This window comes from Naegleria fowleri (assembly GCF_008403515.1).
Source record: "Naegleria fowleri strain ATCC 30894 chromosome Unknown tig17, whole genome shotgun sequence".
Lineage (NCBI taxonomy): Eukaryota > Heterolobosea > Eutetramitea > Acrasida > Naegleriidae > Naegleria > Naegleria fowleri.
The window spans coordinates 298210-325560 of record NW_025407949.1 but is presented as its reverse complement, the minus strand read 5'-3'; the positions used below and the strand labels follow the sequence as shown (position 1 = coordinate 325560).

Below are 27351 nucleotides of genomic sequence, written 5' to 3'. Positions count from 1 at the left end.
ATTTTGAACATTTTCACACACCAAAGAGAACTCTTCTATCCATCGAATTGTCTTCCATTTCGTTCACACTCCGATCACCATTAAATTAGCCTATTTTTCGACCGTTCATTCATCTCACCTAAAAAATTAACCGATATCTGCTTCATGTTTTCGGAAGAAACTGATCTCAAGAAAGCCTTTGAGTCGTCCTCATCGGGAAGTGTGGTTGGTGTTCCTTATACTTCACCCTATCGTATTGATGAGAATTTGCGTGAGAAGAAGCAATTATTAGAAAATCAATTACATGAGCAACATGCTCCGTATGAAGATGATGCTGTAGGTTGAGAGAGAACAAATGGCCATAATATTATTATTATTTGTTTCAAATCGGAATTGTATTTAGCTTCATCAACACTCAATAACCAATTCAACTTATCATTCAACAGATCATATTCATGATGATGAAGAAAATGAACGAATTTGTAGATGTTGTCATGGAATACTTACATCCAATGATGACTATGTGGCTCCGTGCAAGTGTGACGGAAGTATGAAATTCGTGCATCGTTATTGTTTGGACCAATGGAGAGCAGTTTCTCCAAAAGCTTCATCGTTTTATCAATGCGATATTTGTGGACACAAGTACGACATCAAAGATGTGGATGAGCACGGAAATGTTGTTTCTACAGGTGCAAGTGGATACAAAGCTTCCTCTATTATCAAGTTTGGAGGTTTGGTTGCCGTAGACTTTTGTATTATTTTGATTGTCTGGCAAATACTGGTCTTTATATGTGTTGGAATATACGCGTTGTGTGACTATGATTACTACTTAAGGGCCAAATTATTTGGCAACCTGAATGCATTTGTTGCTTCTTACATGTAAGTTTCGACAATAAGAATATGTGATGAGTTAAAATTCATGTTAATTCATGGGTTGACGACTTGATGATGATTAGATGTGGACTTACTTTATTCTTCTTCATCTTGGGCCTAATTGGATTGTGTTGTCTTGGATTGGTACTCTTGAACAAACTCATTAATGGAACGTTTTTTGGAAACTGTTGTGTAGCCGATGATTTTTACACCTATAATAATTATCCTTACTATGGAAGATACAGAACCTCATACTATGATTTCTCAGATATGTGTTTCTGGTTTTGTTTTTGGAATTCACTGTATGGAAGACCTGCACAACCATGCTTTGGCAGCTGCTATGGCTGTTATGTTGGAAGTGGAGGAGGTGGTGATTGTAATTGTAGTGGAGGAAGTGATTGTGGAGGAGGTGGAAATGGGGATGGTATGGCAATCGCATTGCTTGTTATTGTAGTGGCTATTGCTCTCATTGGTGTCTTTTTTGGATTAATATTGATGGGTGTTTTAGGATACAGAATTTTCACTAGAAGATTACAAGTGTTGAAAAGAAAAGAAATTGCCAAGTTCCAACAAATTCAGAATTATTGGAAAATTGAGGCATAATTGAACGGGTTCTCTTTACCGAAATTTCATCTGTGACGAGCTCGAAGAAGAATGATGAACACGTTCTCTACATTTCGAGTTCACATTCAGTGTACTATTACTTTAAAACATAAAAAGTACATGCATACATGAATTCATACAAGTTGTATTGCTTCATCATGATGTCTTTTAAAACTATTGACTGCCACCAAATGTTGAAAAACGTGAATCGAGGTCAATACGAATCATCTCGAGAGAGATCCAAAAAAAACTCACCACCACAAAATGCCCAACACAAAAGCAATTTTCAGCAACATTTCAAAAGGCTTCAGAGATGGAATGAATTTACCTCTAGCAATTGATATATTCGCAAAAAGTAAAACACTAAAGCCATTATTTGCTCAATGCTTTGTTTTGAATGGATGCTTGTTTGTAGGAAGTATAATATTCTTTGATTATATCGCAACACCATTGTTTAATTCATCAACGGCTTCGGAATCAAACGGAAATGGTCTAGAGCAAAATGCAATGAATACAGATTATTTATCATTTATTTTAGGGTTATTATTTGCTAGTTTAAAGAATGTATGTGTTGTTGAAGAGCGATTCTAATAATTATTCACGAAAATATGACCGAAATATATATTAATAATTTCAGTTATTTTGGATATGGCCACTATACACAGTCAGTTTTATCTTATCAGCTGCTTGGTATGATGATATTGCGGAACATGTTGCTAAGAAGACTTCTTTGCATAAGAGGGCTTCATCTCAATCAAGTAGTTCAAATAGTTTAGATTTTAGAAGGTACTTTTTAAAACATTTTTTGCATTCAATCAGCATATTTAATTACTTACTATGTTACAACACAGTAATATCATTAAGAAAATAACTGATCTAATTTATAGACCAATCATATTCTTTATTTTCCTTCTGCAAGCTTCATTGGTGTCTGTGGTTCCAATATTTGGAACCATTACTAGCTTTGTTCTGTACAGTTGGTTATATGCATTCTATGCTTTTGAATATGTGTGGTCCTATAAGGGCTACTCATTGGAGAGAAGGATCAAATACTTTGAGGAGCGTTGGGGATACATGTTAGCGTTTGGAGCTCCAAATGCATTTCTGTCGAACTACTTTCCCTTCTTTTTATCATCAGGAGTATGGGCCATGCTCTTTCCCATGTTTATTGTACTCGCAATGGTCAGTAAGCCACCATCAAGCAGTGAAGTGGAGAGCGAAGATCTCAAACCCCCAAGAATATTTTCATACACCATCAAAGCATCCAGCATTTTACTGAACAATCTTAAAAATTTGGTGCAGAGCAATTCCAGCACCCAAGAGAAATCCGAAGAACACAATGTAAATTAATCATCATGTAATTTTGAACATGTATTGAGGCAAATTTATTAATGTGCTCGCAGTGTGTACAGGATAGCACTTAAACTGGCAATAAATGGCATGAAAACCATCCATTTCAAAAGTGAGAAAAAGCCAATGTTGAAGCTCAAAGAAATATTATCCGTGAACAACTGTCCAAATTCGTTTCTAAGTTCAACAGTGATGATGGCATTGTGTGTTCGTTCTTCTGGGGTGTTTACCTCAACTCGGTAATATCCAGCTTTTTGATACTTTCCTTCATAAAGAACCTTATTGGCGCCTAACAAAATTCGGACATTGTAGGCCACTGGTAGACGATCTTTAGAATTAGTTTTTCTGTTGTCAACAATTTCAAAATCTAAACCAACTGTTGATCCAATGACGTCTCTATATTCTCTATTCTTGAAATAAATTCCATACATATTATCTCTATACTTGAAGCCATTTTCATATTGCATTTGGTAAGGAGTAGCTTTCAATGGATGATATGGAGCTTCAGTAGACAAACAAATTAAATTTCCATTCATTGTACTCACGAGTAGATCCAACTTTCCATTACCAGTGAGGTCATCCGCTAACACTTGACTGTATGCTTTCTCTCCAATGTCCACACGATCAATACAACCGGTTTTACCATTAATAATATATAAGTATCCGTCAAATGAAGGAAGTACAATATCGAGAGAACCATCGTTGGAGGATGTAGAATTTGTTAAGTCAACAAGAAGAGCTGGACTGTAAATGGAGGCTCCGGTTTTGATTGGAAAAGGTTTTAACACATTTCCTGTTTCACCATCCACTGCCCAAACGTGCCCAGTTGAAGTTCCAACAACCAACTCCAATTTACCATCGCCATTAATGTCACCAACGGATGGAGCTTGAGCAGCAGATCCAGATAATCTTTGAGACCAAATTTCTTTTCCTTTTCCATTAAAGCATGCAAGGTTGGAGTTGAAATCAACAGCACAAATTTCAATGAATCCATCGTTATTTACGTCTTCAGCAATGACTTGTCCCTGAATTTCTCCCATTAGTATTGGGAACCCATCTAATAATTTTCCATGACTGTTATATGCATAAATCCAACCAAGACCAGTACCAATAACAACATCTAAAGATCCATCTCCATCAACATCTGCAACAGTTGGATTTCCATAGATGTAAGCTTTTTGTTTCACCGTGTCAGTGGTCATATCAAGGTGAACATCCCATTTGATTTTTCTTGTGGACAAATCATACACAGCTATGCCACCAGCAACATATTTGTCCATATCAATATCAACGTCTAATTCAAACATATTTTGATGATAATATTCTCTGTCATAAAAATAAGACACAGAAACTATTAATTCATCTTTTCCATCTCCATCAATATCAGCAATTACAGGCGTAGATAAGACATGAGCGTCAACGGTAATGTACTCTTTCCCTCCTTTCTTAATTGTTGTATGATGAGAGTAGTGTTGATGGTGTTCTGAAGATTCTAATTTCTCTCCAAGGAATGGTCTCAATGATTGTGGAGTATGAACTTTTTGCTGAATTAATGACAAAGAAGCCCTTGCTTCTGAGCTTAATAATCCTTCCGTTCCAGGAGCTGCTTTTGCGAGTTGGAGTAATTTTCTTTTTGTTTGAGTATTGTCATTGGTTCCCTTGTTAGTTGTCTGGTCTTTTTGTTTTCTCTTGCTTTTTGCTTCCTCAGCATGTTTTTCAGATTCTTTTTGCGAAAGTGAAAGAGACACATCAAATTTATCGTTTTCCAGTCCCTTATACCAAAACTTGTCGACCATTAATCCAGGAATTGCAATGGTGAAATCAGTTAATAATTCACCTCTCCAATTAAAAAACAAAATTTCACCATTAGCTGTGGTAACAACAACATCTTTGATGTTATCCCCATTAATATCATACAGAAGCACTGATGAGTGAGACGCAAGTTGGCTATGAGTATATGGCCAATGGCTATTTCCTTCTTTATGTTCAGCACCGCTATCACCATTTAATACTTGAATATATCTCACAAAAGTAGGAACGATGATTTGTTTCTTATCGGCGCTTTGACCACTGTTAACGTTCATCAAATTGGTAATATATGGTGTTTGATAGACAGAACTATCAACATTGGTTCTCCAGTTAATTCCGATTTCATGTTTGCATCTTCTCTTGTTTCTAATCTTGGTAGCATCAAGCTCTCCTTTAACCTCTTCAGCCGATATTGCTGATGTATCCGAGAATTTGCTTTTTGGTTGATCGGCATCTTTCCGTACGGGTTTTGATTGTTGTGAGTATACGACTCCTTGGTCTATCGAAATCACGAGAAGGCCAACAGCAATCATCATCACAAAAACTGCAAGCCTCGAACAAGCCTTTCGGGATGACGTGATGATTTGGGCTTGTTTGATCATTTTTTAGTCTCTCTCAAAAAAATTCTTACAATAAACACGTATGATTATTACAAGTATTACAGTTATTCTTATTATAATAACATACTAACCATGAAGGTAGCAGAGAACAAGTCATCTTTTCCATCATGGATGATGATTAAAAAGAGGCCACAAATCATTTCTTTGGCATCATCCATTTTGCAAAAAAAATTCATCCAATGTCCTCTCCCACAACTATTGCCGAAACGCTTGAAGTGAATTTAAAACATTTCATGCAACCATCTGGAGAAATTATTGAATGCTTTGAACGATCAAAATATGATCAATTTCTTACGTTTTTAAATGAGCAAGTTTTTTCGAGCAGAGAAGCAACGGAGCTGTTTGTTCTAAAGAAAGGCTTAACTGCAATTTATGAAACACTTTTCGTAAATTCTTCGGGTGATGAAATGATGCAGCCTCTACTGAGTATGAAAAGATGCATGATTATTGCACTAGGAATGTATTTTAGAGAAGAATATTTATTTAATGCACCAACATGCTCTATTCATACTCACAGTGGTCAACAACAAGTAATTGAAACAAATCTCTTTAAGAATTACTTTTTCCAATTATTAGACTCAGAGGGTGAGAATGGTTGTTTTTATAAGAATATGGACTTTGAGGATATTTGTATTTTAAAAATTGCAGTGTTTAATTCGTTGTGTACATTTGTTGATGTTCATGCAAGTGCAATGGAATGGTTCACCCATGAGATAGAATGCTTTAACAGGATATTTCCAACTTGCTTGAGAAGTGATAATATTTATTTGAGACAAGCATCTGCCCAATGCCTGCTTTTGGTTGTTCAATATTGGTATTGCCGTGGCGACAAAGAAGTACTTCAAAAGTTTATCAATCTTTTAGAACCATTTAAGAAAGATGACATGCTCGATTTTTTAGATTTTGTTTTGCAACTTATAACCCTAAGCTTTAACGATCATAACAATACTTTTGACTTTACCATGCTTCGGCCATTGAGGACAGAAATTTTGCAAAATGCATTAGCTGAATCACAATTAATAGAACGTCTTGTACACGATGAGACTATATCAGGTGTACATGATCTACGTATCGTTGAACGACTCTATGATATTTTGATATATTTATCAAATCATAATCTATCTCTTAGTGAAAACAAACGCGTGAATGCTTTGAAACAGTTGACTGGATACACAGACAATGTTATTTCACACACTTGCGAAACTGTAGAAGCATGTCTACTTTCTGGAGATATTGGCTACCAAAATATTGGACTAAAAATCCTTTCCAATTTTTCCAGTGAACTACTTCCTGAACCATCCGCTCTATCGCTATTATCCATTTTAGTAACCATGTGGAAACGAATGTTCGAGGAAAGAAATGACCATCAACACTTTAACAATCTCAAATGTCTTTCAGTGAAGCAAAAAGGAAAATTCATTTTAGCCATCAGCAAGTGTCTTCAAAGATTTATATACATTCCATCAGCAATAGATTATTATGATAAGAGTGACCTACATGGCTTATTAATTTTCACAGTGAAAATGTATGAACATATCAATAATTCTCTCTGCTCTAAAGTACTTGAGCTTCTACTTTGCTGGGCGTTGAAAACCAAAATTATCATCAAGGAGGAACATTCCGATTATTTATGGCAAATCCTTCAAAATAGTTTAATTCCTGAGATTGTTTCTCTAGTTGGAAAAATTTTACCACTCACATGCAAGAATGAGGAAAACAGGTTTTATGAAGTGATCACCATGAGATTCTATGATATGAACTGGGAATTACGAGATGCTGCCATAGAAATCATTCGTACTTGTCTCAAAAACAGCACAGTCTATGCAAGCATGGCTCAGTTTTTTTCTCAAAAAGACACGTTCGAACATCTATTAGAGATTCTCTTGAAAAAGCTTCAAGATACTGAGCATTATGTGGTTCTTACTACGTTCAAGACGTTTCATGTAAGTTTTTCGATCAAATATTATACTATTGTTCACATATAAGAATGAATCAATTTGAGAATAGGATTTAATTTTATTTGAACATAGACAATCACTTCATTTTGAAAAAGGTATCTCTTTGTTGGCAGAAATTGTGAAATCTGCTGCAAGCAACCACGAGTATTTTATCAAAAAAGAGGCGATTGAAATTTGTAAGGATTTAATTGTGTGCAAGGTGATTTCGTTTTCACAGTTATTGCAAGACATGACATTGTTGCAAAGTCTCAAGTAAGTTTTACCACTCTTATTCATCATACCTCTAACAAATCGCAATGATCAGATCATTTATTCACTTCTCCACCCTGGAATGCGATGTTGAAGTATCTCAACAATTACTAATATTTATTGATGAACTTTGTAATTTAGAACACATTTCCACGGTTGAAAAATTCAAATTATTTATTGAGTTAGGAATTGAATCATTGTTAAGAGAGTATTTTGAGAATATCATGGAGGAAGCAAATTTTAATCTTACTCAACAAATTGTCAAAAAACTCTATTCTCTAAAGTTGAAAGACGGAGAGAACAGTTGGAATTATTCAAGCAGCACATTGAGCACTCTGATTGACACTTGTTTTCAATCGCTAAAACATGAAGAGAATCATCATCAGCATGAAGAAAAACGAGAAATTACCAACTTCTTTAATTTCAATAACGAAGATTATGATTGTCAATGTTGCTAATGATGATAAATTGACATCAATTCACCAATTTCACCTTTTTTCCTGCGACCACTCGAACAAAAAATGCTTCAACCTCGACCCGTAGCATCAAGTAGCGGCAGCTCCTCTTCACTTATGGCATCATCATCATCAAGCATGAGGAATACCTCTTCGGAAGATGATTTATCCATGCTCGGAGTTTCTGCATTCACCACGGAAGATATTGAAAGAAATGTTATGGATGAAATGAATAAGAAAATTGAAGAAAACGAAAAACAATTAGTAAAGAAGGAACAAAGTAAAATTGAATCTCTCAAAGCAAAAATTGAAAAGTATGAAAAAGAATATAAAGAATTAAATAGTAAATCCAATCTTACCAAACAAGATGAAAAAAAGTTGAAAAGTCTGAAAAAGAAAATTAATGATTTGCAAGAAAAAGAAGAACAACTTGAAGAGGAGTTACAGGATAGAAGGAAGGAAACCGAGCTTAGAAAGTCATTGGCAGTGATTGATAATGAAGAAAATGAAACGGAACGAGAACGGTTAATTCGTACAGGAGTCATTACTCCTTTTGATCATTTGGCATCATCATCAGCCAAAACGAACATTTCCAAAGATGCATCATCTGCTCCTTCTTCATCGCTTGAATTTTCTCAACCAAGCGACAAACGCAACAAACGAAAAGCAACAACAGATTCAAGTCGAGTCCTCGAAAGAAGTAAAAAGAAGGTCAAACAAGAAGAAGAAGATGAAGACTATGTGGATGAAGAATATGAACATGAATTTGAGGAAGAATATGATGAATATATTGAAGAAGAGGAAGAAAAAACTCCTCGTAAAAAGGAATTCAAGCATGATGACAGCAATGATGAATATTATGAACAGAGACTCTCTGAATTTTATAGTACTCGCTCCTTTGTAACAAAAACAGTAATCAATACAAGTGGAGAACAAGAAGAAGTGAATGTTATTGACTGGGGAGAGTCTGTATCAATTACACGAGATTACAGCATTCCAAATGAAATTTATGACAAGCTCTTTGCTTATCAAAAGACAGCAATCAAATGGATGTGTGAGCTAAGAGCTCAAGGAGTGGGTGGAATTCTGGGGGACGAGATGGGATTGGGAAAAACCGTACAAATAGCTTCTTATCTTGCCGGCCTCCATTATAGTGGTCTGTTTAAACCATCCATTATTATATCTCCTGCAACTGTAATGAAACAGTGGCAAGAGGAGTTGAATACATGGTGGCCTCTGCTTCGAGTATGCATTCTCCACACCTCATCAAGCTCCAAGTCACACTTTGAGGATTTGATTGAGAAAGTGGCGTCTTGCCCTGATGCAGTTTTAATAACCACGTATGAATCCTTGAGAAATTATCAAGAAATTTTAATTGAAAAAGAATGGGGTTATATTAGTAAGTAGTTATAATGATGTCTGTATTGATATCATTCATTTCACAGTATTGGACGAGGGACATAAAATTCGCAATCCAGATGCTGCTATTACTCTAGCCTGTAAAAAGTTTAATACTCCAAATAGAATCATTTTAACAGGAACACCAATCCAAAATAACTTGAAAGAATTATGGTCACTGTTTGATTTTTGCTATCCTGGAAAACTAGGAACGCTTCCAGTCTTTCTCTCTCAGTTTGCAGTTCCTATAACCTTAGGAGGTTATTCGAATGCAAGTAAATTCCAAGTACAAACAGCCTATAAGTGTTCCTGCGTTTTGAGGGATTTAATTAAACCCTATTTGTTGAGAAGATTGAAAAAAGATGTTAAACATCAACTACCTGAGAAAAAAGAAAATGTAATTTTTTGTAAATTAACAGATCAACAAGTTTTGGTATATGATTCATACTTAAAGAGCAGAGAGGTGAAAAAGACTTTGGAAGGAGAACATTTATTATTTAAGGCCATTACTAATTTAAGAAAAGTTTGCAACCATCCAGATTTGCTCTATGAAAAAAATAGTATTGAGGACTTTGGAAACAAATCAAGATCTGGAAAAATGATGGTCGTTGAAAAGTTATTGGCTCTATGGAAAGAACAAAATCACAGAGTGTTACTCTTTTCACAGAGTCGACAAATGCTTGACATCTTAGAGAAATTTATTCAAGAAAAAGGATATACCTACTCTCGAATGGATGGTACTACATCAGTCAAAGATCGAAACCCGCTCATCAATAATTTCAATAAGGACGACAGCATTTTCATATTTTTGCTGACTACCAAAGTTGGAGGATTAGGAGTTAATTTGATTGGAGCCAATAGAATTATTTTATTTGATCCAGATTGGAATCCATCCACAGACCTTCAAGCACTAGAGAGAGCATGGCGTCTTGGTCAGAAAAAACAAGTGACTGTGTATCGATTAATGACAAGTGGCACCATTGAAGAAAAAATGTATCATCGTCAAATTTTCAAACAGTTCCTCTCTAATAAGGTATTGAAAGATCCAAGACAGAAACGACTCTTCAAATCGAATGATCTCTATGAGCTTTTCACTCTTGGAAAGGAATATGACAGCGTGAGATTTAGCCGTAAAAAGAAAGTCGAAGATGATGAAGAGGAAAATACAGAGACAGGATCAATTTTCAGTAACAGTGAGATTTTGCGACAGGATGTCAAATCTGATTCGTCCTCATCATCCAGCGATTACAGGATTGAAAAGTTTAAGGGAAAGCAATCAAATACTGAAGAAGAAATCAAAGAAAAAGATGAAACATACATCTTACAATGTCTTTTCGATGAGAAATCGGTCAAGAGTGTGTTCAATCATGATTCTGTTCTAAACACCACACAATCAGAATTATCTATTGTGGAGAAGCAAGCAAAACAAATTGCTGATTTAGCCATGAAAGAATTGAAAAAGTCAGCAGAGATGAGAAAAAATGTTCCTGTTTCTGTTCCAACATTTACTGGACAGCATGGAACTGGAGGTTTGGCTCTTCCTTCTTTTTCAAGCTCTAAAGGGCCGCTAGCCTCATCTCTTGTTTTGGCCAACCTGAGAAAAAAACAAGAAATGACAAGTGACAAGCCAACACTTGTAAACAACGAGAATGAGCTGGATGAAGAAGTGAAACCCATGTTAAAGACTTCAAATAAGATGGCTGAAGATTTGATTGCATTCTTCAAAAAGAATAATGGACAAGCCACGACAGACGATATTCAGAAACACTTCCGCTACATTGTTGGAGATGAAGTGGTTTACTTTAAGGAAATATTGCAGAAGCTGGCGAGATTTAGCAAATCAAAAAAGATTTGGACATTAAGAAAGCCTTAAGGCTTATTTACTAGAATTAAATAATACACTTGCTTTTTCCATTTGTTGTTGAACATCAGAAAGTGTTGCATTCTTTTGATCAAAAATAAAGAAGAATTCCTTTCCTCCAACAATCTTAAAAGCGATCCAGCTTTCTTTTTTGTTCCTTACGATAATTTCTTTAGAGTCATTCCTGATGTAATGAGATCAATAATTCATCTTTGAAGAAATTCTCTTAAACTTACATTTTGGCATGTGACCTCAAATGACACAATTCTTGTAAAGACTCCTTCAACATCATGGAAGTGTTTTGAAAATTGAGACTTGTTTTCAAAGCAAAACTCGATCCATTGAAAAATATATATTTCATCACATTACCATCTCCCTTGCAAATATTGTCACAAAGATCCTTATAAATAGGTTGCAGTTCAGGATAAATAAAATCTCTAAGGCTAGTATAGAAATATAACTGTGAGGCAACAGTCGGATCAACAAAAAGAACTAGTTGTAGTCTATTGAGCTAAATAAATAAATAATAAATACATTGTTAAAGTATGAGCGAACCAGTGATCATGATAAAAACTCACCTTATAAATGATCACGCTTGATTCGCTTCTTGGCTCTCCAATGTACACTCGTGGAGCGCTAAATCGTGTTACAGGTGATTGTATATCCTCTGGGCCAGTCAAAAAGAAGCCATTAGCCGAGTTCAGTAGCACATTTGGAGGAAGGTACTTCAAACGCTCCTCCACAATGAATGGAAGATATTGGGCCACAGTTCTGCTGTCTTCTTTGGTTATTCCATTAAAAACTAAATATGAGTCAAAAATAAATAAACATCCTCTAATGACAGAAAGTGACGGTTCAGAGTCGTTTTGTTTTTGGGATTTTGGTTTGTTAAAATTGCTAAACTTTGAAATAGTTTGATGAATAAATGATTGGATGGCAAGGAAGTCATTTGTTGGGACTGGAAGAAATTGAATTCCTCCTAAAATATCCATGATATTCCAATTAATAAATACAAAATTTTTCCAATAGCTTTCGAGAAATAAATCCAATTTCACCCTCAAACTTTGAACTCCTTCGCTTTTCACAATACTATCCATCTCGCCGTGAAATATCTTAAATGTTTGATATGAATCTTGTAATTTTGATTTTAAAATTAAGTATGGTAAATTATCATCACTATATCCCGAGAAATCTTGAATAGGTCCAGTATTTGCAGAGTTGAGAGAAGAGGATGGTGTTGGATTGGACTGCCGATTAGAATTACATTTTACAAATAGAGCCATCCAATATCCAGGCTCTACTTCAATAAATACATATTTTGAATTATCACTGAATAATGAATCACAAATAACATCAGATCCAAATGTTGTTGCAAATCCCGATAGAGCCTCTACAACTCCGACGCTAATCATCTTATCATTGAGAGAGAGTTGAGAAGGACAACATCCGAGCAATTTTAGATAATCTTCCTCTTCTGCTTTTCCTGCAAATTTGCTGTTGAAAACAAAACATTTATCGAACTGAATTTGTAAATCGTCCACATTGGGCAAAAGCTGAGAAGACATTTTTTAAAAGGATGCGATTGACCAAATGATTGGAATTATCTTTGGCACACAGCTTCTCGAGGTGGATATCATCCAGTTGCAAAACCATGTTTTTGAAATGATGATGAAATTTCAAATTTATTCGGAACTGCACCATTGTTTATCCTGGAGGCCACTTCATATGACGACCTGCAATCATGTGGATATGGAGATCTGAAAGAAACAAAATAGGTTGGATTCAATACCAGTACTGTTGTCATACACATCTCAATTACTTACAATTAATCGATTGTTGGCCATGAATTCCACTATTTATGACCAAACGATAACCATCAAGTAAATTTTCCTGTTTAGCAACCAATCCAGCAACGTAAAGCAACTTTCCCAATGCTTGAATATCATTTTCAGTAGCAGAATGTACATTGCCAAGTTGTACTTGTTTTGGAATAATCAAAAAGTGTACAGGAGCTTGTGGATTGATATCTTTAAAACATAATACATCATCATCTTCATAAACTTTGGCACAAGCAAGTTCTCCTCTTGCAAATTTTGCAAACAAAGTATCGGATGGATTTACAGCCAAATGATCAGCCGAAACTCCAGGCTTATTTCCGTGTTGATGATGTTCACTCATGGCCAATCTTGTGGTGGTTGAATAGGGAAAAGCCTTGAATGAATTTTTTTGATGGACGAGAGTGTTGTTTAGTGGTAGTAGTAGTGGTGGTGGTAGTAGTAGATTGAGAATGCAACAGGAACCACCCGATATCGGAATGGTAGAACGGGTGAAAGAGGAAGAGGAGGAGCACAAGCTTGTGATCGACTCAAATCCCGAATGAGAGCCTTTGGAGAGCCACTGTTGATGATGACTAAATAATTTTTTCATGTTTGGAATGCCTTTATTTGTGGCCAAAATTCAAAAAATGCAAGCAATAATGGGAAGGTTAGTAGAGAATCGCTCTAAGATTGAATGATTATTATTTCATTCGATCCCTTCATCAATAGAATATTGTAAAGGGTCACATTTTAAGAACTTTCCAATCTCAAATCATTCCCTATCATCTTTTGAATTCTCAACAAATGTTCCTCTTGTTATCTGGCTGAATTCTCCTTTTCAACCTTTTGTTGGGTGACAAGAACTCTCTTTCTGAAATTCTTTGCTTTGAGTTGATTGTTTGGGTGTTTTTTACGGGGTTCAGAGCATCTTGTACCACGTGTGGTTGGAGTTTTGGTGAATGTGTTGTTATTTCACTCACATCGAATTGGATATGATGATGAATGACTTGTCTTATGAACAAGCATTCAACCAAAGGTCACTAAATTGAATCTTCTTATTCTTTGGTGATTCAATGACATTCCTTGTTGATGAAGCTTTGCCAAAGCTTTGTTTGTGACTGCTGTTGGCCCTCTTATGTGTCATGATGAGTGTTGAGAGTTTATTTTCAATGTAAAACAAGGAACCAAGAGCTCCCTTTTCAAAGACATTACCCAAAATACAACGCCAAAGAAGGCAAAAATAACAAATTGTACCAGAGAAGGTGACAATGGCTCAAAATTGTGAATTAATATATTCAAATCTTGACAAGATCTGTTTGAATTGCTTTCAAAATATACTTGTGCTCTGGAATTCATTTCAATGTTCATAAGAATAAGCATGTCTAAGCTTTATTCTTTTGCACAATTCCTATGATTTGTTTCAACATTAAAATAATGCGAAAATTTTTTGCGGGTTCAGAGAATCGAACTCTGGACCTTAGGATTATGAGACCTACGCGCTGCCGACTGCGCTAAACCCGCTAACATGTTAATCGGATGCAAAGTTTGTTGTGAAAATGACTAGAAGCATCCGTTTGTGATTGACGAGGAAGAGAAAAAGAGATGATAAACACCTTTGTGTATTGTTCACATCATTTTCACCTTCCTCCGCTTCAGCATCATTATCTACCTTTTCTTCATCCTTTTGGTCACTTAATTCGAAGTCTTCTTCATCTCCTATTTATTTGATGATGGTTTTATGAATCAACTATATGACGAAGGACATGATAAAGGTGATCCAATAAACCAACAAGATGAATTAATATTCTCTAAAATTCTTCTTCTTGAGCACCAAAACCTCAATTTCAAGAACTGGCAAAATTTCGGCTCTTTGAAAAAATGCGTCATTTGATAAACTTGGCCAACATTAGTAGCAGCACTCGTCTTGTCGGTACGGTGGTGTCTAAAAAGATGGAAAAGACTGGTGTGTTACTTGTACCAAGATACCATTACAATAACAAGTATGGAGTGTTGCTCCGTAAATATAAAAAGATATTGTAAGTGTAGTCGGGTGTAATTTCATTGAGTGGGATGCGAATGAACAGTCGGAATTGTTTAAAATTGATTGAATGTTGTTGATGATAATAATGACATTTATATTGCAAAATGATAACTTTTGATGATTGGATAAAACATGTTGGAACACACAATTATTATTGTTATTATTATTCATTAATTTGATGATGATACCGGATCTTGACAAATAGCTACCATGATGAAACAAACGAAACCGATGTTGGAGATATTATTCAAATCATGCATCAAGGAAGAAAACTTTCCAAGAACAAATCATTTGCCTTTGATAATATGATTGTAAAGAACGTCGTCGCTAGTGGACTGAAACAACAAGCCCTTGATGCTGCAGAAGCACAAAAGCTTCTTTTACAAATTGAACAACAACTTCTCACGGAAAATCCACTCAAGGTCAAGATTAGTCAGGAAAGAAGTGCAGAAAATGATTCGACTGAACAATAACACTTTTGGAAAATATTTGCAAATTAACACCACTAGTAATCCTTATTGAGCAACAACAACCTTTGAGCAACTTGCGGTATCATTCAATAAATATTGTAGAACTAGTCAAACATTTATTTAAACTACTCTCCATACCAAACTGGTACATCTGCTTGATTCATCCGAACAATCTATTTGAAGAATCATTTCATCCCTCTTTGTTGCGTTTGTGTTTTCAATAAATTCCAATACTGACATTTTAAGTTAAGTAATTAATAATATGGATGTTTTAACAACTTACCGTTCCATGAAGTTGCATTGGTGTTGAACTTGGAAATGGCTGCATGATTGGCAGTTGTTACCAATTCGCTCAGTTTGAATTCTAATAAATGGGAGAATTGGATTTTGGTATTAAATCAATAATCAACAATACAAAAAACACGCCATTAAACCTACCTTTTTGTGCCTTGGTTAAATCGCTCTCTTGTTTGAAGTCAAAGCAGATATATGAATATCTGTTTGCATTCAAACCAATCTTTTTAATTCTCTCAATGTTCGAAGAATCACTCATAGCGAATGACGATTCACATTTCACTATTTAGGATGATAAAAACAACCACGGTATTACAGTTTGAAATTACTTTAACAACCTACCCAACACATATTTTGCCTTCTTAACATCTTTTGCATTATTCGAGATGAAACAAACAGTGGCATCCTTGTTACTTGTTGTTGTCACAATAAGAGCTCTTGAATTTTTAGTTAATAATTGACGTGCTAATTCTATGCTTGCAATTCCCATTCCATTCAATGTTACAACTCGAGTGGATGATGATTTCCATAAATCCTTCATGTAGTGATTGATAATATCATTCATCAAAGATCCATCTTTGCAATCCAAAACGACTAGATCAATTTCATTGGATTTCACACTTGTCACATCATGCAAAGTGTCAATGAGAGCAATTAGATTTTTTGAATTTCTCTCTTTTTTCAAAGTCACTAAAATGTTCCAACAACAAGTGTTTTTTCAAAGAATTCCAAGTTCAATAAACATTGTTTCATCACGTTGCAATTTCCATCGTGATGCATCATGCATTACATTCAAACAGAACCATGAATCATTTACCCAACAAGGATGAATTTGACATTTTGACAACACCAGCATTTCATTACAACTTACAAAAATCAAGCAAATAAACATCCTCTGGTGGTGCTCCAAAAATCAATCTTCTCAACCATGTGAATACAATCAATCTTGTCATTACAACTACTCGCATATAAATCACCAATCCCACCAATGCACTCACAAATAATCCATATTTCAATTCTGTAAATGTGAACATGCTATTCAATCGCTTGGATAAAGATTCATTCATTTCCAATGCGGATTCTTCGTCACTTGCAGTCATATTTGCAATTTTACCCAAATAGTGATTCAATAAAGAATAAGCTTTGGTTCCGAAGGCTTGTTGTAAATAGTTCACTCGTTGTGAATCATCCTGAAAAGAGAATTGCAAATATAGAATGGAGGCAAATAATAATAGAGTGGGAATGATGACATAGAGTACAAGAGAGAGGGTAGAAGTAAAGTAAAAGGTGCCTCTCTTTTTAATGTTGGATCGAGTGCGTTCGAAAAAGAGATTTGATGATGAGGATTCATCTAATGGAGAGGACATTTTTTTTGAAAAGAGTTCAAGGACATGTTGGGGGAGACAATTTAGGGCCGATTGATGAGTTGATAGACTCGAGATCACAATTTATCCATCACAGATTATAATGCCTAAGATTTAAATAGTAATATAAATAATAATAATAACAATTTCAGTAAATCGGGTGTGGTATAGTGGTAGCATTCCAGACTGTCACTCTGGCGACCCGGGTTCAATTCCCGGCACTCGAGAATATTTTTGAATAGAGATTACAAGTTTTGTTTTATGGATCCGGATTTGCCAAATGTCATCAAGCAACCCAAAAAAATACTCAAAGGAAACATGTCTTCTGCACCGCCTTCAAAAACTGCCGAGTTGTCTTCCCATCATTTCATCGAAGGAAAATACAAAGATATTTACGAAAAGCAAAGACAAATTCTTTCCATCCGATTTAATTCAAATTTAACAGATGAAGAGAAGAGTCAGCATATTACAACTGAATTGCAAAATTTAAACAGATTAGAGCATGATTTAATGTTGTTGCAAAAAGAGTCATATGAAGTGCTGGAAGAGGATTTAGATTTATTAAACATTCGATTGGTTGTGGGTTTTCCAAAATATTACCAAATCAAGAGTTTTGATTCGGAAGGTAGATTGGTATCCACTAGTAGTAGCAGAAGATCATCTGTTGATTCTAATGCCCCATCAACAATTACAACCGCATTCGATGGCAATGCTGCTGGTCAAGAACTGAAACCACCACTCACTCGAAATAGATCACGAACACTTGATCATCCATTCACAAAAGCAACGTCCATTCATGGCATGACTCCAAAGGAATCATTTAGATATAGTGAAAACAAGTATGAAGCGAAACAGTTAAGAGAGGAAATTCGTGAACTACGTGCTGAATTGTTGCTATTAAAGAGAAAAAAGAGGTTGTCTAATAGCGAAGAGGGTAGAAGTATTGAACTTGAACATCAAATCAAGGATAAAGAGGCATCCTTTCTCAAGATGTAAATGAGGATGAGCAATTTTTAAAATGTACATAATTCAATGACATGTAAATTTGAATATCATTAACCTATACATGGCAATCATTTATTGCTTTTTTCTAACGATTGCAACAAACTTCTAATTTGCTCAAAGTCTTTGGCAATATTTTCCATTGGTGTTGGTTTGAATGAGGTGGAATGGTGTGAAGCTTTGGAGAGCATGGTCAAAAGTGCACCAATTTTTTCGTCTTTGTCATCGTCGTGTCCCTCGTTGCCAGTCATGTTGTTGTGCATTTCCTCCATGGACCCAAGAAATGGAAAGTCATCATCTGTTATTGATGAGCCATGATGGTCATGATCAAATTCGTCATGCTCTCTCATACTCTCAATATCTTCAAGAAGGGTTGGAATAAAGTCCATTTGGAATTTGTGTCTATGAGACTCCAGTGAGCTTGGAATGTCTTTCAAGCTTCCGACAAACATGGGTGGTACTGTACTATATCTTTCAAATGCTTGGGTTGAGCTTGGAGATTCTTTCAAAAGAGACTCAGAAAGCATTGAAGGTGGAGTATAAGATCCAATTGGGGAAAACTTGAGATTTTCAAAACTTCCAAATGGTGGAGATACATGTGTCATGTTATTTACACTGTTTTGACGAGGTAATGAGGCAGGAGATGATCCAAGGGAAAAAAGGCATGAGAGAATGGAGGCGTTTCTGTTGGCAGAAATTTGCTTGGAAGTTTGTGGCGTTCAAAGGTGAGTGGAATATTTACAGGTTTGCTGAGAGATTGACTGCTGTTTGGAATATCTTCATTATTGACATTTTGTTGATCCTTTTTTTTGGGTGGCACGCTCATAGCTCTCTCCCTTTTTCGATCAAGATCAAGAGTAGGAATAATTTCCTCTTTAAGAGATGATGGTTCAATAGGATTTTCTAAATTACTAGAAATTGGTTCACTATAATGAACTGATAATGTCCTCTTTTTCTTTTGATCCTCATTCATTGGTTGTTCATTTTTGTTATCAGAAAAGTAATCCACGTCAATTTGACTTTCTCTTAATACTGAATGATCGTTGACAGTTAAGAGCTCTGAAAATTTTTGTTTTCTGTATTTTACACTAACTTTGAGTTTGCACATTGAAGTGGCTTCAATAGAATGAAAATCAACACTTCGCAAATAAGCTGTTTTGAGCGATGAATTGAAGAATGTCGAACAAAAATTTAAGAATTGATCAATAAATTACAAAGTACTTACTTGGCTCGATAGGTGAAGTTGGTTCAACAGGAGACAATACGAAGCCTAAAGTGTATCCCATTCCAGTTCTATGTTTTTGTAACTTTTGGTAGATAGAATACGCCGGTAATAACAGAATATATGAAAATAGAGATCGGAATAGTACAATGAATTTTCTGTATGCCACACGAACTTGATAATTCAATTCTTCTTGTTGCTTTTCGGTGAGTGTGGCTTCTTTTGATTTATCCATATATTCAATACACCATCTCTCCATTAAATGTTTTTTTCCCTTTTCGTTTGGGCTTGTTGGCGTTTCTTCGGCATATATATCAATAAATATAGTTTTATGCGTTGATTTTGGCGAGAAGGCCTTGAACAGCTTCTCCAAATCTTTGTTCACCTCTTCCGTTTCTTGTAATTTAATTTGAAACTTAATAACAGCAGATGAAATAGATACAGTTTCAATTAACGCGCTCACTTCTAAAATTTGTAATTAATACCTACCCATGATGTTGTTTTTTCATCCTTCACCCGATCTATAGGCCAATTTATACGGTGATTCAATATTAAATTTACCGATTTAAACACAAATTCTTTCCACAAATATTCAAAATTCACTTTCGCGTCATTCTTTGAAGAATTGCTGGTAGTACTACTTGAAGACATGATTTACTCAAGGTTGATGAAGAGGAGAATCATAGGAAGCGGACCTAGCAGCAAAATTTATGTTTCCGAAATGTGTGTCGTTACTTTTTTAAATCGAAAATATTTTTTTTGATGATTCATAAAAATAGGTTCGTTTTCTGTACACTAACTTTGAGTTTGAAAGAATTCATCTTGAGTGAGTGGTGGTGCAGTTGCAGATCCAATTCACAACAATAATAATTTATTCAAAATTTTGTGTCAAGGAGTAGCACTTATCTAACTCCTATCCGTTTTTCGCTCAAAAAATTTGATAACTTCCTCAATGACCCAAACACTTGAAGAAACACTTAGAACAAACATCAGCTCTGAAAGTGAAAGAGGTTCTGTCTCGAAAATAGCTCTCATGAAAGGAACATAGATCAGAGCTAATTGACCCAAAGCACTACCTCCAACAGCAAAAAGTAATGGAACGTTAGTGAAAAGACCAACTTGGAAAAGAGACTTCTTTTCTGATCTGCAGTTGAAGGCGTTGAAAACTTGGAAAAAGACAAATGTTGTAAATGTCATAGAAGTAGTATGAGCCGTCACTATTCCATCTTCAGTCATTTCGCTAATGAAAACGTAAAGTGTGCCAATAACCATAATAAGGGCTGATATCATGATTGAAATAATGATTTTTCCTGAAGTGATTGGTTTCTTTGTGTCACGAGGAGGTTGATTCATAACATCATCATCCACAGGTTCAACACCAAGAGATTGTGCAGGAGGTCCATCCATGATGATATTGATAAATAAAATTTGCATTGGATTCAATGGAAGTGGGTATCCCATGAATGTACAGAAAATAATGATAATCATACAACTGATGGATGTAGTAAGCTGATATCTAAGGAAACTCTTGATGTTGTTGAAAATACCCTTTCCTTCTTCGATAGCGGAGAGAATTGTTGGGAAATGATCATCAGCTAAAATCATTTCAGAAGCTTCCCTACTGACATCAGTACCTGATTTACCCATTGCAATACCAATGTTGGCCATCTTAAGTGCTGTTATATTGTATTTAAATTTTTGTGAAATATTCGTTTTATGTATAATATCTTAACATTGATTACTTACCAGGCGCTATTGTGTTGTTTTTAAAATGTTGAGAAATGAGAAAATTGAATTTCATGTAATATCACACCATTGATTAGGTCGTCTAACTTCAAGTAACTTTGTAATCATAACTTACCATCATTAATACCGTCGCCGGTCATGGCAACAATATAATTTAAGTGTTGATATGCGCTGACAATCTTCATCTTATGAATAGGAGCCATACGGTAGAAAACTCTTGCATTAACGATCTTTTCCTCAAAGTTCTTAGTTGTCAAATCATCGACAGAAAGTGCGTACTCTCTTTCATCACCATTTTCAGGAACGATATTAAGTTCTTTGGCAATAGCAACGGCTGTCTTCATAGAGTCACCTGTGATCATGACTACTCTTACACCGCCTTTAGTGAGAAGTTTCACAGCGTCTTTAACTCCTGGCCTTGGTGGATCATAAATACCTACAATACCGACAAACGTTAGGTCAGCATTTGACTTTTCTCCAATAGCTAATGCCATTACTCTTAATGCATTTTCTGCAAATGCAGAATTGGCATCTTCAATTTGCTTTCTCAATTGATCCGTAAGTGGTTTCTTTTGGTACTCAGTACCAACACAGTAATGAGTACAGTTCATCAAGATATTTTCTGCAGCACCTTTGATATAGTACAGCTCCTTTCCGGTTTCAGTATTTTTGCTTCTTACAGCCATCCACTTATGTTCAGGACCAAAAGGAATTTCTTCAATCTTTTTGAATTTGGGTCTTAATTCACTCGCATTAATTCCAGCCTTTTGAGCTGCTGTAATCAGCGCGCCTTCGGTAGGTTGTCCTACAAGCTTATTTGTGGTGAAGTCTACATTTGCATTGTTGCAAATAACACCAATTTTGAGTAAAGTATTGAGATGAGGAACTTCGGTTGGAATAATTCGTTCTCCGTTATGAGAACGATCATGTCTATTCTGTAAGGATGACATAGGAACTCGGTAGTATGCACCTTCAGAAGCTTGATACCCTAATCCTGTAATATCATACAAAATATCTGGATCAGCAAGAGTGAATGCTTTTACCATTGTCATTTCGTTTTTGGTTAGAGTTCCTGTTTTGTCAACACAAACAACGTTGCAAGCACCTAATGATTCTACTGATGGCAACTTTTTGACAATTGCCTTTTTTTTTGACATTCTAATAACACCCATCGCTAAAGTTACTGTGACGACAATAGGCAAACCTTCAGGTATAGCAGCAACTGCCAAACTTATTCCCATTTGAAGCATTTCAAGCCATGGTTTACCAGTAAAAACTCCAATCAAGAATATAACACCGATTACTCCAAAAGAAAGATAGGAAATTTTCTGTGACAAATCATCCATAGCATCTTGAAGTGGTGTATTTTTCTCCTCGATAGACTTCAATAAATCAGAAATTTTTCCGATTTCAGTCTTTTGCCCAACTGAAACGACGACACCTTTTCCGCTGCCTGCGGCAACCAAAGTTCCCATAAATGCTATATTCTTGCAATCAGCAACATGGGTTGCTTTTGGAAAAGGGCTTGATGTTGAATCCTCGTTTGCAGCATGTTTTGGATTAGTTTTCTCAGTATTCTTTGAAGCGGGATTTACCTCACCAGTAAACACACTTTCATCAATTCCTAATCTTGCAACTTCAATCAGTCGAACATCTGCAGGAACTCTGTCTCCAGATGAAAAGGTGACGATATCTCCAGGTACAACATGTATTGCTTCAATGATATGGTGAGTTCCATCTCTAATAACCGTTGCTTTATGTGTTGTGAGTTCCTTCAGTGACTCGAGAGCCTTATCACTCCTCCATTCTTGGATAAAGGCAACAGTGCAAACAATAAAAACAGCCAGAGAAATTGAAATTGCGTCATCATATTGTCCTAATAAAAGACTGATTGCTGCGCTTCCTAACAATAATAAAATCATAGGTTCTTTAAATTTTTCAATAAATTTGGTTAGTAATGATTCTTCTTCTTCCTCTTTTAATTCATTCAACCCGACGATAGCTTGTCTCCTCCTGGCTTCGCTCTCGCTCAAGCCGTACGTAACATCCGTTTCAAAAACTAATAAACGATCGCATCGGATTGATTTTCATGGCTGTACTTACTTTCAACAACTTCCTCTGGCATGAGCTTGGCCGCATCATCTATGTCAAATTCGTTGCGTAAAGCTTGCTCTGTGTCTTGTCCCATTTTTTTTGCTTTATTTCAAAAAATGAACACGTGGTTGGCAAGTTCCGAAGGGAAGGATAACGAAAGACGTTGATTCGATATTCCTCTATGATTATTTCGGGATCGTGAAAAGAATTATTATTATTGGGCAAGATGTTTTCTGAGACTCATGTTCTCATCATAGAGCTTGGCATTTTCCTCCATTGTTTTGGTCAACAATTTTTCAAGCATCTCAACCCGAAGTCTGGTGTTCTCTTGTTCCGAGGTCATTACAGATGCTTCAATGTCGTTTGTCAGAATGTATGTGATGAACAAGTCGTCAACATCTTTTACTGAAACTCGAAAGGCATTTGTTTTCCAACTTACCATTCTCCTCAAAGGTTTTCACTTTGGATAGAAGCAGTTCCATTTCAAGATTCACTTTCTCTAACGTATTCTCATACTTTTCTTTTTCTTGATGGTAGCCTGACAAATTGGCTATCAACTTTTTGTTTTGTTCTTGGAGAATATTTACGTTACATTCAAGCTCAATGTTCTTTTCTTTAAAAGGCTTTGCCAAAACCATGATTGTTTCTTGGCTGAAATACTTACCTTAATTTTCTCCACAATGGACATGTTGGCCTCAAGATGAAGCTTTGTTTCAAGAGACTCGCGCATTAACAAATCCCTTTCGTTAGAAACCTCCTTGATTCTTTCTTTGTACTGATTTTCCATCTTTTCTCGTTCCAACTCATGTTTTCGGACGAGAGAGGACAGGGAGGCCACCTCGGTAACAGATGGTTTTGAAGATTCCTTGTTGCACATTTCATGATATTTTGCAAGCTCTTGTTCCCTCTTGATTGAGGATCATTTGGTGAGTCCATTCACCCTTAAGAAAAATCTTACCTGAAGATGGGTAATCTCGTGAATCATGTCGAGAATAACATCCTTTGAATCTTGAAATTTGCGTTCTACCTCTATGATAATCAAATTACTCTGGGTTTGCCGCTGGGAATGATCTGCAGTCTCCTGTGTTGGTTGGATTTCTTCCTTGTCGTCTACTATCATTGGGTCTTTGATTGGAAAAGAATTCTGATTGAGTTGATCTTCCTTATCAATTGAAGCATTGTCTGCTTTGAGGCTTTCTATATTTTCATGGGGCGATTGTTCCGACATTTTTTTGAATTGAAATAAGGCTTTAAAAACCTGATGAAATTCCTTCAGTGAAGAAGAGCTCTCTTGAAATGAAAGAGCATTCTCCAATCTCATATGTATGAGATATATATATAAACGTATGAAGAACATGAGAGCAAATGGATGGACAGGTTTTAGTCAGTTAGTCAGTGCTTTTCGAAATAATTCACAGAAAACATTCCACTCTCCTAAATATATATTTCAAGTCTCTCCAGTTCATACGAATCTACTCTTGTCATCTTAGTAGGTCTATATATTTTCATAAATTTATTGTACACTTTTTACAAAATTGTACACACACCTTTGTCGCAATCTGCGTTCTTCGTAAAGTTTGGACAACTCTTCAAATAGTTTGGAACATTGAGAGGCAGTTCATGATGAAGTGACACCTTTGGATTTGTTTCGAATAATTTGTTAATCTTGTGGAATTTCATGTTCTTCTTCATGTTGTTAAACTTGTTGGCATCTGAAATGAGTTGATCAATCAAAAAGATGCAACAGACAGCCACTCTCACATACTTTTCGTTCTTTTCTTCCTTTTCATGTCTATTATTGCACTCAGAGGCCAAATAACTGAGTACTTTTTCGAAACCATCAGCGTCTTCAGTAAAAGCTGTTTTTAAAGCCTTATTGATGTTGTGAGGGTTAACGAGAAAGTGACGCAAAGTTTCATCTTCGCTCATGTTGTAATCTTTTTTAACGTGTTGAATGGCTCTACGATACATGGCAAAATCGTTATTTAAACCTGCTTGCCATGTTTTCAAATAATCCAAAATGATGACAACATCAAGAACATCAATCAATGCTTTTGATTCTTCTGCGTTGGGTGTAGTATTATTCTTGCAAAAACCGTTCACAAAACTGACGACATGTTGTCTCATGACATCGTTGAATTGGAACAAATCTCTCATGATTTGAATGTTTGGACCTAAAATAGCGAGATTTTGTTTGTATAATTCCTTCTTGTTATCAGCATCACCTCTCACTTGGATGAGTTTACCGATGGCTGTCTTGTAGCCGAATATTGTCTCAATTTGTCTTTTACCCTCGGTAATGATCCTTTCCTATAGAAAGTTGTTTTGGGTTATTGTTGTTGTTGAATGAGAAAGAATGTCAAGTTGTCGTTAATGTCAGAGAGTACCACAGAATCATGGTAATGATTCAGAACGAATGTGAAAGAACATAACAAGCATTGGTTAGTTCGATGATGACATCGAGTATTCGAGGAAGAGTACATGAAGAAATAGTGTGAATGGGAATTTGATGTGTAAAGTGTTGATGTGTGTCGTTTTGATTGTTGTTGGTGAATCGATTGTAGAAACCAATTTTAGGGTTGAAACGGCACGCAAAACATAGGCCAACAAAATCAAATATATTGGTGAAGAACGTCGTTTTGACATTTGGCAGGTAATGATGAACCATACAACATGGCATTCATCATCATGAGAGAACCGGTATTGTTTCCAAGAAAATTGATCAAAGAATGTTATCATTTCAATGAGTCATACATCACCACAGCCACTTACAATAGCTTTGACTCCACTCAATTCATTCATATCATTCTTGAAAGCTTTTCCCAATTGACTTGTTTCTTCAGCATCAATTTCAATTTGGTCTGTCATTTTGTTGTTGATTGTTGTTGTTCTCTATTGTTCTTTTTTTCCGTTTCAAACGTATAGTATAGAGAGAAAATATTCATTCATTGAAAGTTTAAATTGACCATGAAAAACAATTAATGATAACAAATTCATCATCATCACAATATCATACCTTTCTCTCGCACGCAGCAGACACAACCTTTCAGCCTTTCGTGTATTTTTTACAGTGATGGTTGATGGGTGCAGTTTTTATGTGGAGGAGCAGAGCAAATGCATTCAAACAACCGATGACCTGTCATTGATTACATCATGAAGAAGAACCAAGAAGGTGGTGTAACTTTGAACTAGTGAAAGTCAATGGGTTGGGGGATTGTGCTCTCACTACTACCAACACTCACTGATCCATTCATTGTGATGAAGGACATGCCTGTGGTTCAGTCGTGTGCGTGTGGCAACAATCTCATTCTGCTTTGCGTGGAATTAAGTGGAAAGTCATTCATACAGGAGGTGAAAGCGATCGAGGAGGAAGCCACAGGAGTCTTTTGACCTGACAAAAAGGAAAGTTGAGACCTTTGCGTCAAGCGTCAATCGTTGTTACCAGAAAGCGAACAAAAATCGAACAACTCTCTGTTTTCAGTTTTTTCGCAAGTCAACACAACAACAACCCCATTCACGTGATAATACTCCTTTTTAAAAACGTATGCCAAGTCCAACTCTCAAGACAAACACTCGAACACAAATGAATTCAAATACAGACACTACTAGCAGCGTCTCGGTGTCATCTCCAACTTTCGCTCCGTCATCCACATCAAACCAGCCAAGTAAATCCATATTTGACAAAATCTCATCAAGAATATCGACCAGCGGTAATAATAATCAACATTCAAACAGCTCGCAGGATGGCAATAATAGTATTAAACGTGGCCTTTCCATGAGATTTTCAAAAGCCATCGGCTCAAAGGTATTATTCCGGCCCAATGATTCAGATTTTTCGAGCCTATCCAAAGTTGATCAACCACTAGTGGAGTTTGAATCATCAAGGGCACAAAAGACTCGTAGTGTGTCCATCATGGTTCCTAATTATGACCTTGCTGAAAAACAAGGAATTAGTCGCCAAGCCATCTTGGAATCGGAACGAGTGACCAACTTTAAACTCCAAATGAAAAAGAGGAAACAAAAAGGACGAACCTCCTTTGCTCATTTGATCACTAAACGAACCATCTCAACAAGAGGTAGAAATAATTCGGACGATTCAGATCTGGTTGAATGCAAATAGTATAGTTGGTTCATAACACTTTATTG

General features: G+C 35.8%; 16 protein-coding genes across 16 annotated transcripts; 7 read left to right on the top strand and 9 right to left on the bottom strand.

The window, feature by feature from the left end:
- Positions 1-144: 144 nt before the first annotated feature.
- FDP41_013204 (uncharacterized protein) lies at positions 145-1455 on the top strand (the record flags this gene model as incomplete). The annotated part of the gene is made up of 3 exons (XM_044703809.1): positions 145-315; positions 383-858; positions 936-1455. The coding sequence occupies 3 exons, from the start codon at positions 145-147 to the stop codon at positions 1453-1455; spliced, it is 1167 nt and encodes a 388-aa protein (XP_044565434.1).
- Positions 1456-1719: 264 nt separating this feature from the next.
- On the top strand, positions 1720-2805 carry FDP41_013203 (uncharacterized protein; the record flags this gene model as incomplete). Its single annotated transcript, XM_044703808.1, has 3 exons — positions 1720-2019; positions 2093-2241; positions 2307-2805. 3 exons carry the CDS (start codon positions 1720-1722, stop codon positions 2803-2805), a joined length of 948 nt encoding a protein of 315 aa, XP_044565433.1.
- Positions 2806-2843: 38 nt separating this feature from the next.
- On the bottom strand, positions 2844-5216 carry FDP41_013202 (uncharacterized protein; the record flags this gene model as incomplete). Its single annotated transcript, XM_044703807.1, has 1 exon — positions 2844-5216. The coding sequence occupies one exon, from the start codon at positions 5214-5216 to the stop codon at positions 2844-2846; it is 2373 nt and encodes a 790-aa protein (XP_044565432.1).
- A 197-nt stretch (positions 5217-5413) lies between these two features.
- FDP41_013201 (uncharacterized protein) lies at positions 5414-7899 on the top strand (the record flags this gene model as incomplete). The annotated part of the gene is made up of 3 exons (XM_044703806.1): positions 5414-7177; positions 7242-7444; positions 7497-7899. The coding sequence occupies 3 exons, from the start codon at positions 5414-5416 to the stop codon at positions 7897-7899; spliced, it is 2370 nt and encodes a 789-aa protein (XP_044565431.1).
- A 63-nt stretch (positions 7900-7962) lies between these two features.
- On the top strand, positions 7963-11167 carry FDP41_013200 (uncharacterized protein; the record flags this gene model as incomplete). The annotated part of the gene is made up of 2 exons (XM_044703805.1): positions 7963-9295; positions 9342-11167. The coding sequence occupies 2 exons, from the start codon at positions 7963-7965 to the stop codon at positions 11165-11167; spliced, it is 3159 nt and encodes a 1052-aa protein (XP_044565430.1).
- A 3-nt stretch (positions 11168-11170) lies between these two features.
- On the bottom strand, positions 11171-12720 carry FDP41_013199 (uncharacterized protein; the record flags this gene model as incomplete). Its single annotated transcript, XM_044703802.1, has 3 exons — positions 11171-11339; positions 11392-11666; positions 11734-12720. 3 exons carry the CDS (start codon positions 12718-12720, stop codon positions 11171-11173), a joined length of 1431 nt encoding a protein of 476 aa, XP_044565429.1.
- Positions 12721-12859: 139 nt separating this feature from the next.
- FDP41_013198 (uncharacterized protein) lies at positions 12860-13333 on the bottom strand (the record flags this gene model as incomplete). Its single annotated transcript, XM_044703801.1, has 2 exons — positions 12860-12912; positions 12979-13333. The coding sequence occupies 2 exons, from the start codon at positions 13331-13333 to the stop codon at positions 12860-12862; spliced, it is 408 nt and encodes a 135-aa protein (XP_044565428.1).
- Positions 13334-14850: 1517 nt separating this feature from the next.
- Positions 14851-15486, top strand: FDP41_013197 (uncharacterized protein; the record flags this gene model as incomplete). Its single annotated transcript, XM_044703800.1, has 2 exons — positions 14851-15008; positions 15219-15486. 2 exons carry the CDS (start codon positions 14851-14853, stop codon positions 15484-15486), a joined length of 426 nt encoding a protein of 141 aa, XP_044565427.1.
- A 117-nt stretch (positions 15487-15603) lies between these two features.
- FDP41_013196 (uncharacterized protein) lies at positions 15604-17144 on the bottom strand (the record flags this gene model as incomplete). The annotated part of the gene is made up of 5 exons (XM_044703799.1): positions 15604-15716; positions 15767-15847; positions 15922-16059; positions 16120-16467; positions 16649-17144. The coding sequence occupies 5 exons, from the start codon at positions 17142-17144 to the stop codon at positions 15604-15606; spliced, it is 1176 nt and encodes a 391-aa protein (XP_044565426.1).
- A 315-nt stretch (positions 17145-17459) lies between these two features.
- FDP41_013195 (uncharacterized protein) lies at positions 17460-18137 on the top strand (the record flags this gene model as incomplete). Its single annotated transcript, XM_044703798.1, has 1 exon — positions 17460-18137. The coding sequence occupies one exon, from the start codon at positions 17460-17462 to the stop codon at positions 18135-18137; it is 678 nt and encodes a 225-aa protein (XP_044565425.1).
- A 77-nt stretch (positions 18138-18214) lies between these two features.
- On the bottom strand, positions 18215-18670 carry FDP41_013194 (uncharacterized protein; the record flags this gene model as incomplete). The annotated part of the gene is made up of 1 exon (XM_044703797.1): positions 18215-18670. The coding sequence occupies one exon, from the start codon at positions 18668-18670 to the stop codon at positions 18215-18217; it is 456 nt and encodes a 151-aa protein (XP_044565424.1).
- Positions 18671-18753: 83 nt separating this feature from the next.
- Positions 18754-20016, bottom strand: FDP41_013193 (uncharacterized protein; the record flags this gene model as incomplete). The annotated part of the gene is made up of 3 exons (XM_044703796.1): positions 18754-19295; positions 19369-19780; positions 19855-20016. The coding sequence occupies 3 exons, from the start codon at positions 20014-20016 to the stop codon at positions 18754-18756; spliced, it is 1116 nt and encodes a 371-aa protein (XP_044565423.1).
- Positions 20017-20271: 255 nt separating this feature from the next.
- Positions 20272-23299, bottom strand: FDP41_013192 (uncharacterized protein; the record flags this gene model as incomplete). The annotated part of the gene is made up of 4 exons (XM_044703795.1): positions 20272-21041; positions 21112-21117; positions 21227-23170; positions 23215-23299. The coding sequence occupies 4 exons, from the start codon at positions 23297-23299 to the stop codon at positions 20272-20274; spliced, it is 2805 nt and encodes a 934-aa protein (XP_044565422.1).
- A 120-nt stretch (positions 23300-23419) lies between these two features.
- Positions 23420-24433, bottom strand: FDP41_013191 (uncharacterized protein; the record flags this gene model as incomplete). Its single annotated transcript, XM_044703794.1, has 4 exons — positions 23420-23556; positions 23645-23762; positions 23870-24112; positions 24164-24433. The coding sequence occupies 4 exons, from the start codon at positions 24431-24433 to the stop codon at positions 23420-23422; spliced, it is 768 nt and encodes a 255-aa protein (XP_044565421.1).
- A 299-nt stretch (positions 24434-24732) lies between these two features.
- Positions 24733-26073, bottom strand: FDP41_013190 (uncharacterized protein; the record flags this gene model as incomplete). Its single annotated transcript, XM_044703793.1, has 2 exons — positions 24733-25515; positions 25978-26073. 2 exons carry the CDS (start codon positions 26071-26073, stop codon positions 24733-24735), a joined length of 879 nt encoding a protein of 292 aa, XP_044565420.1.
- Positions 26074-26749: 676 nt separating this feature from the next.
- Positions 26750-27325, top strand: FDP41_013189 (uncharacterized protein; the record flags this gene model as incomplete). The annotated part of the gene is made up of 1 exon (XM_044703791.1): positions 26750-27325. One exon carries the CDS (start codon positions 26750-26752, stop codon positions 27323-27325), a length of 576 nt encoding a protein of 191 aa, XP_044565419.1.
- Between the last annotated feature and the right edge of the window lie 26 nt (positions 27326-27351).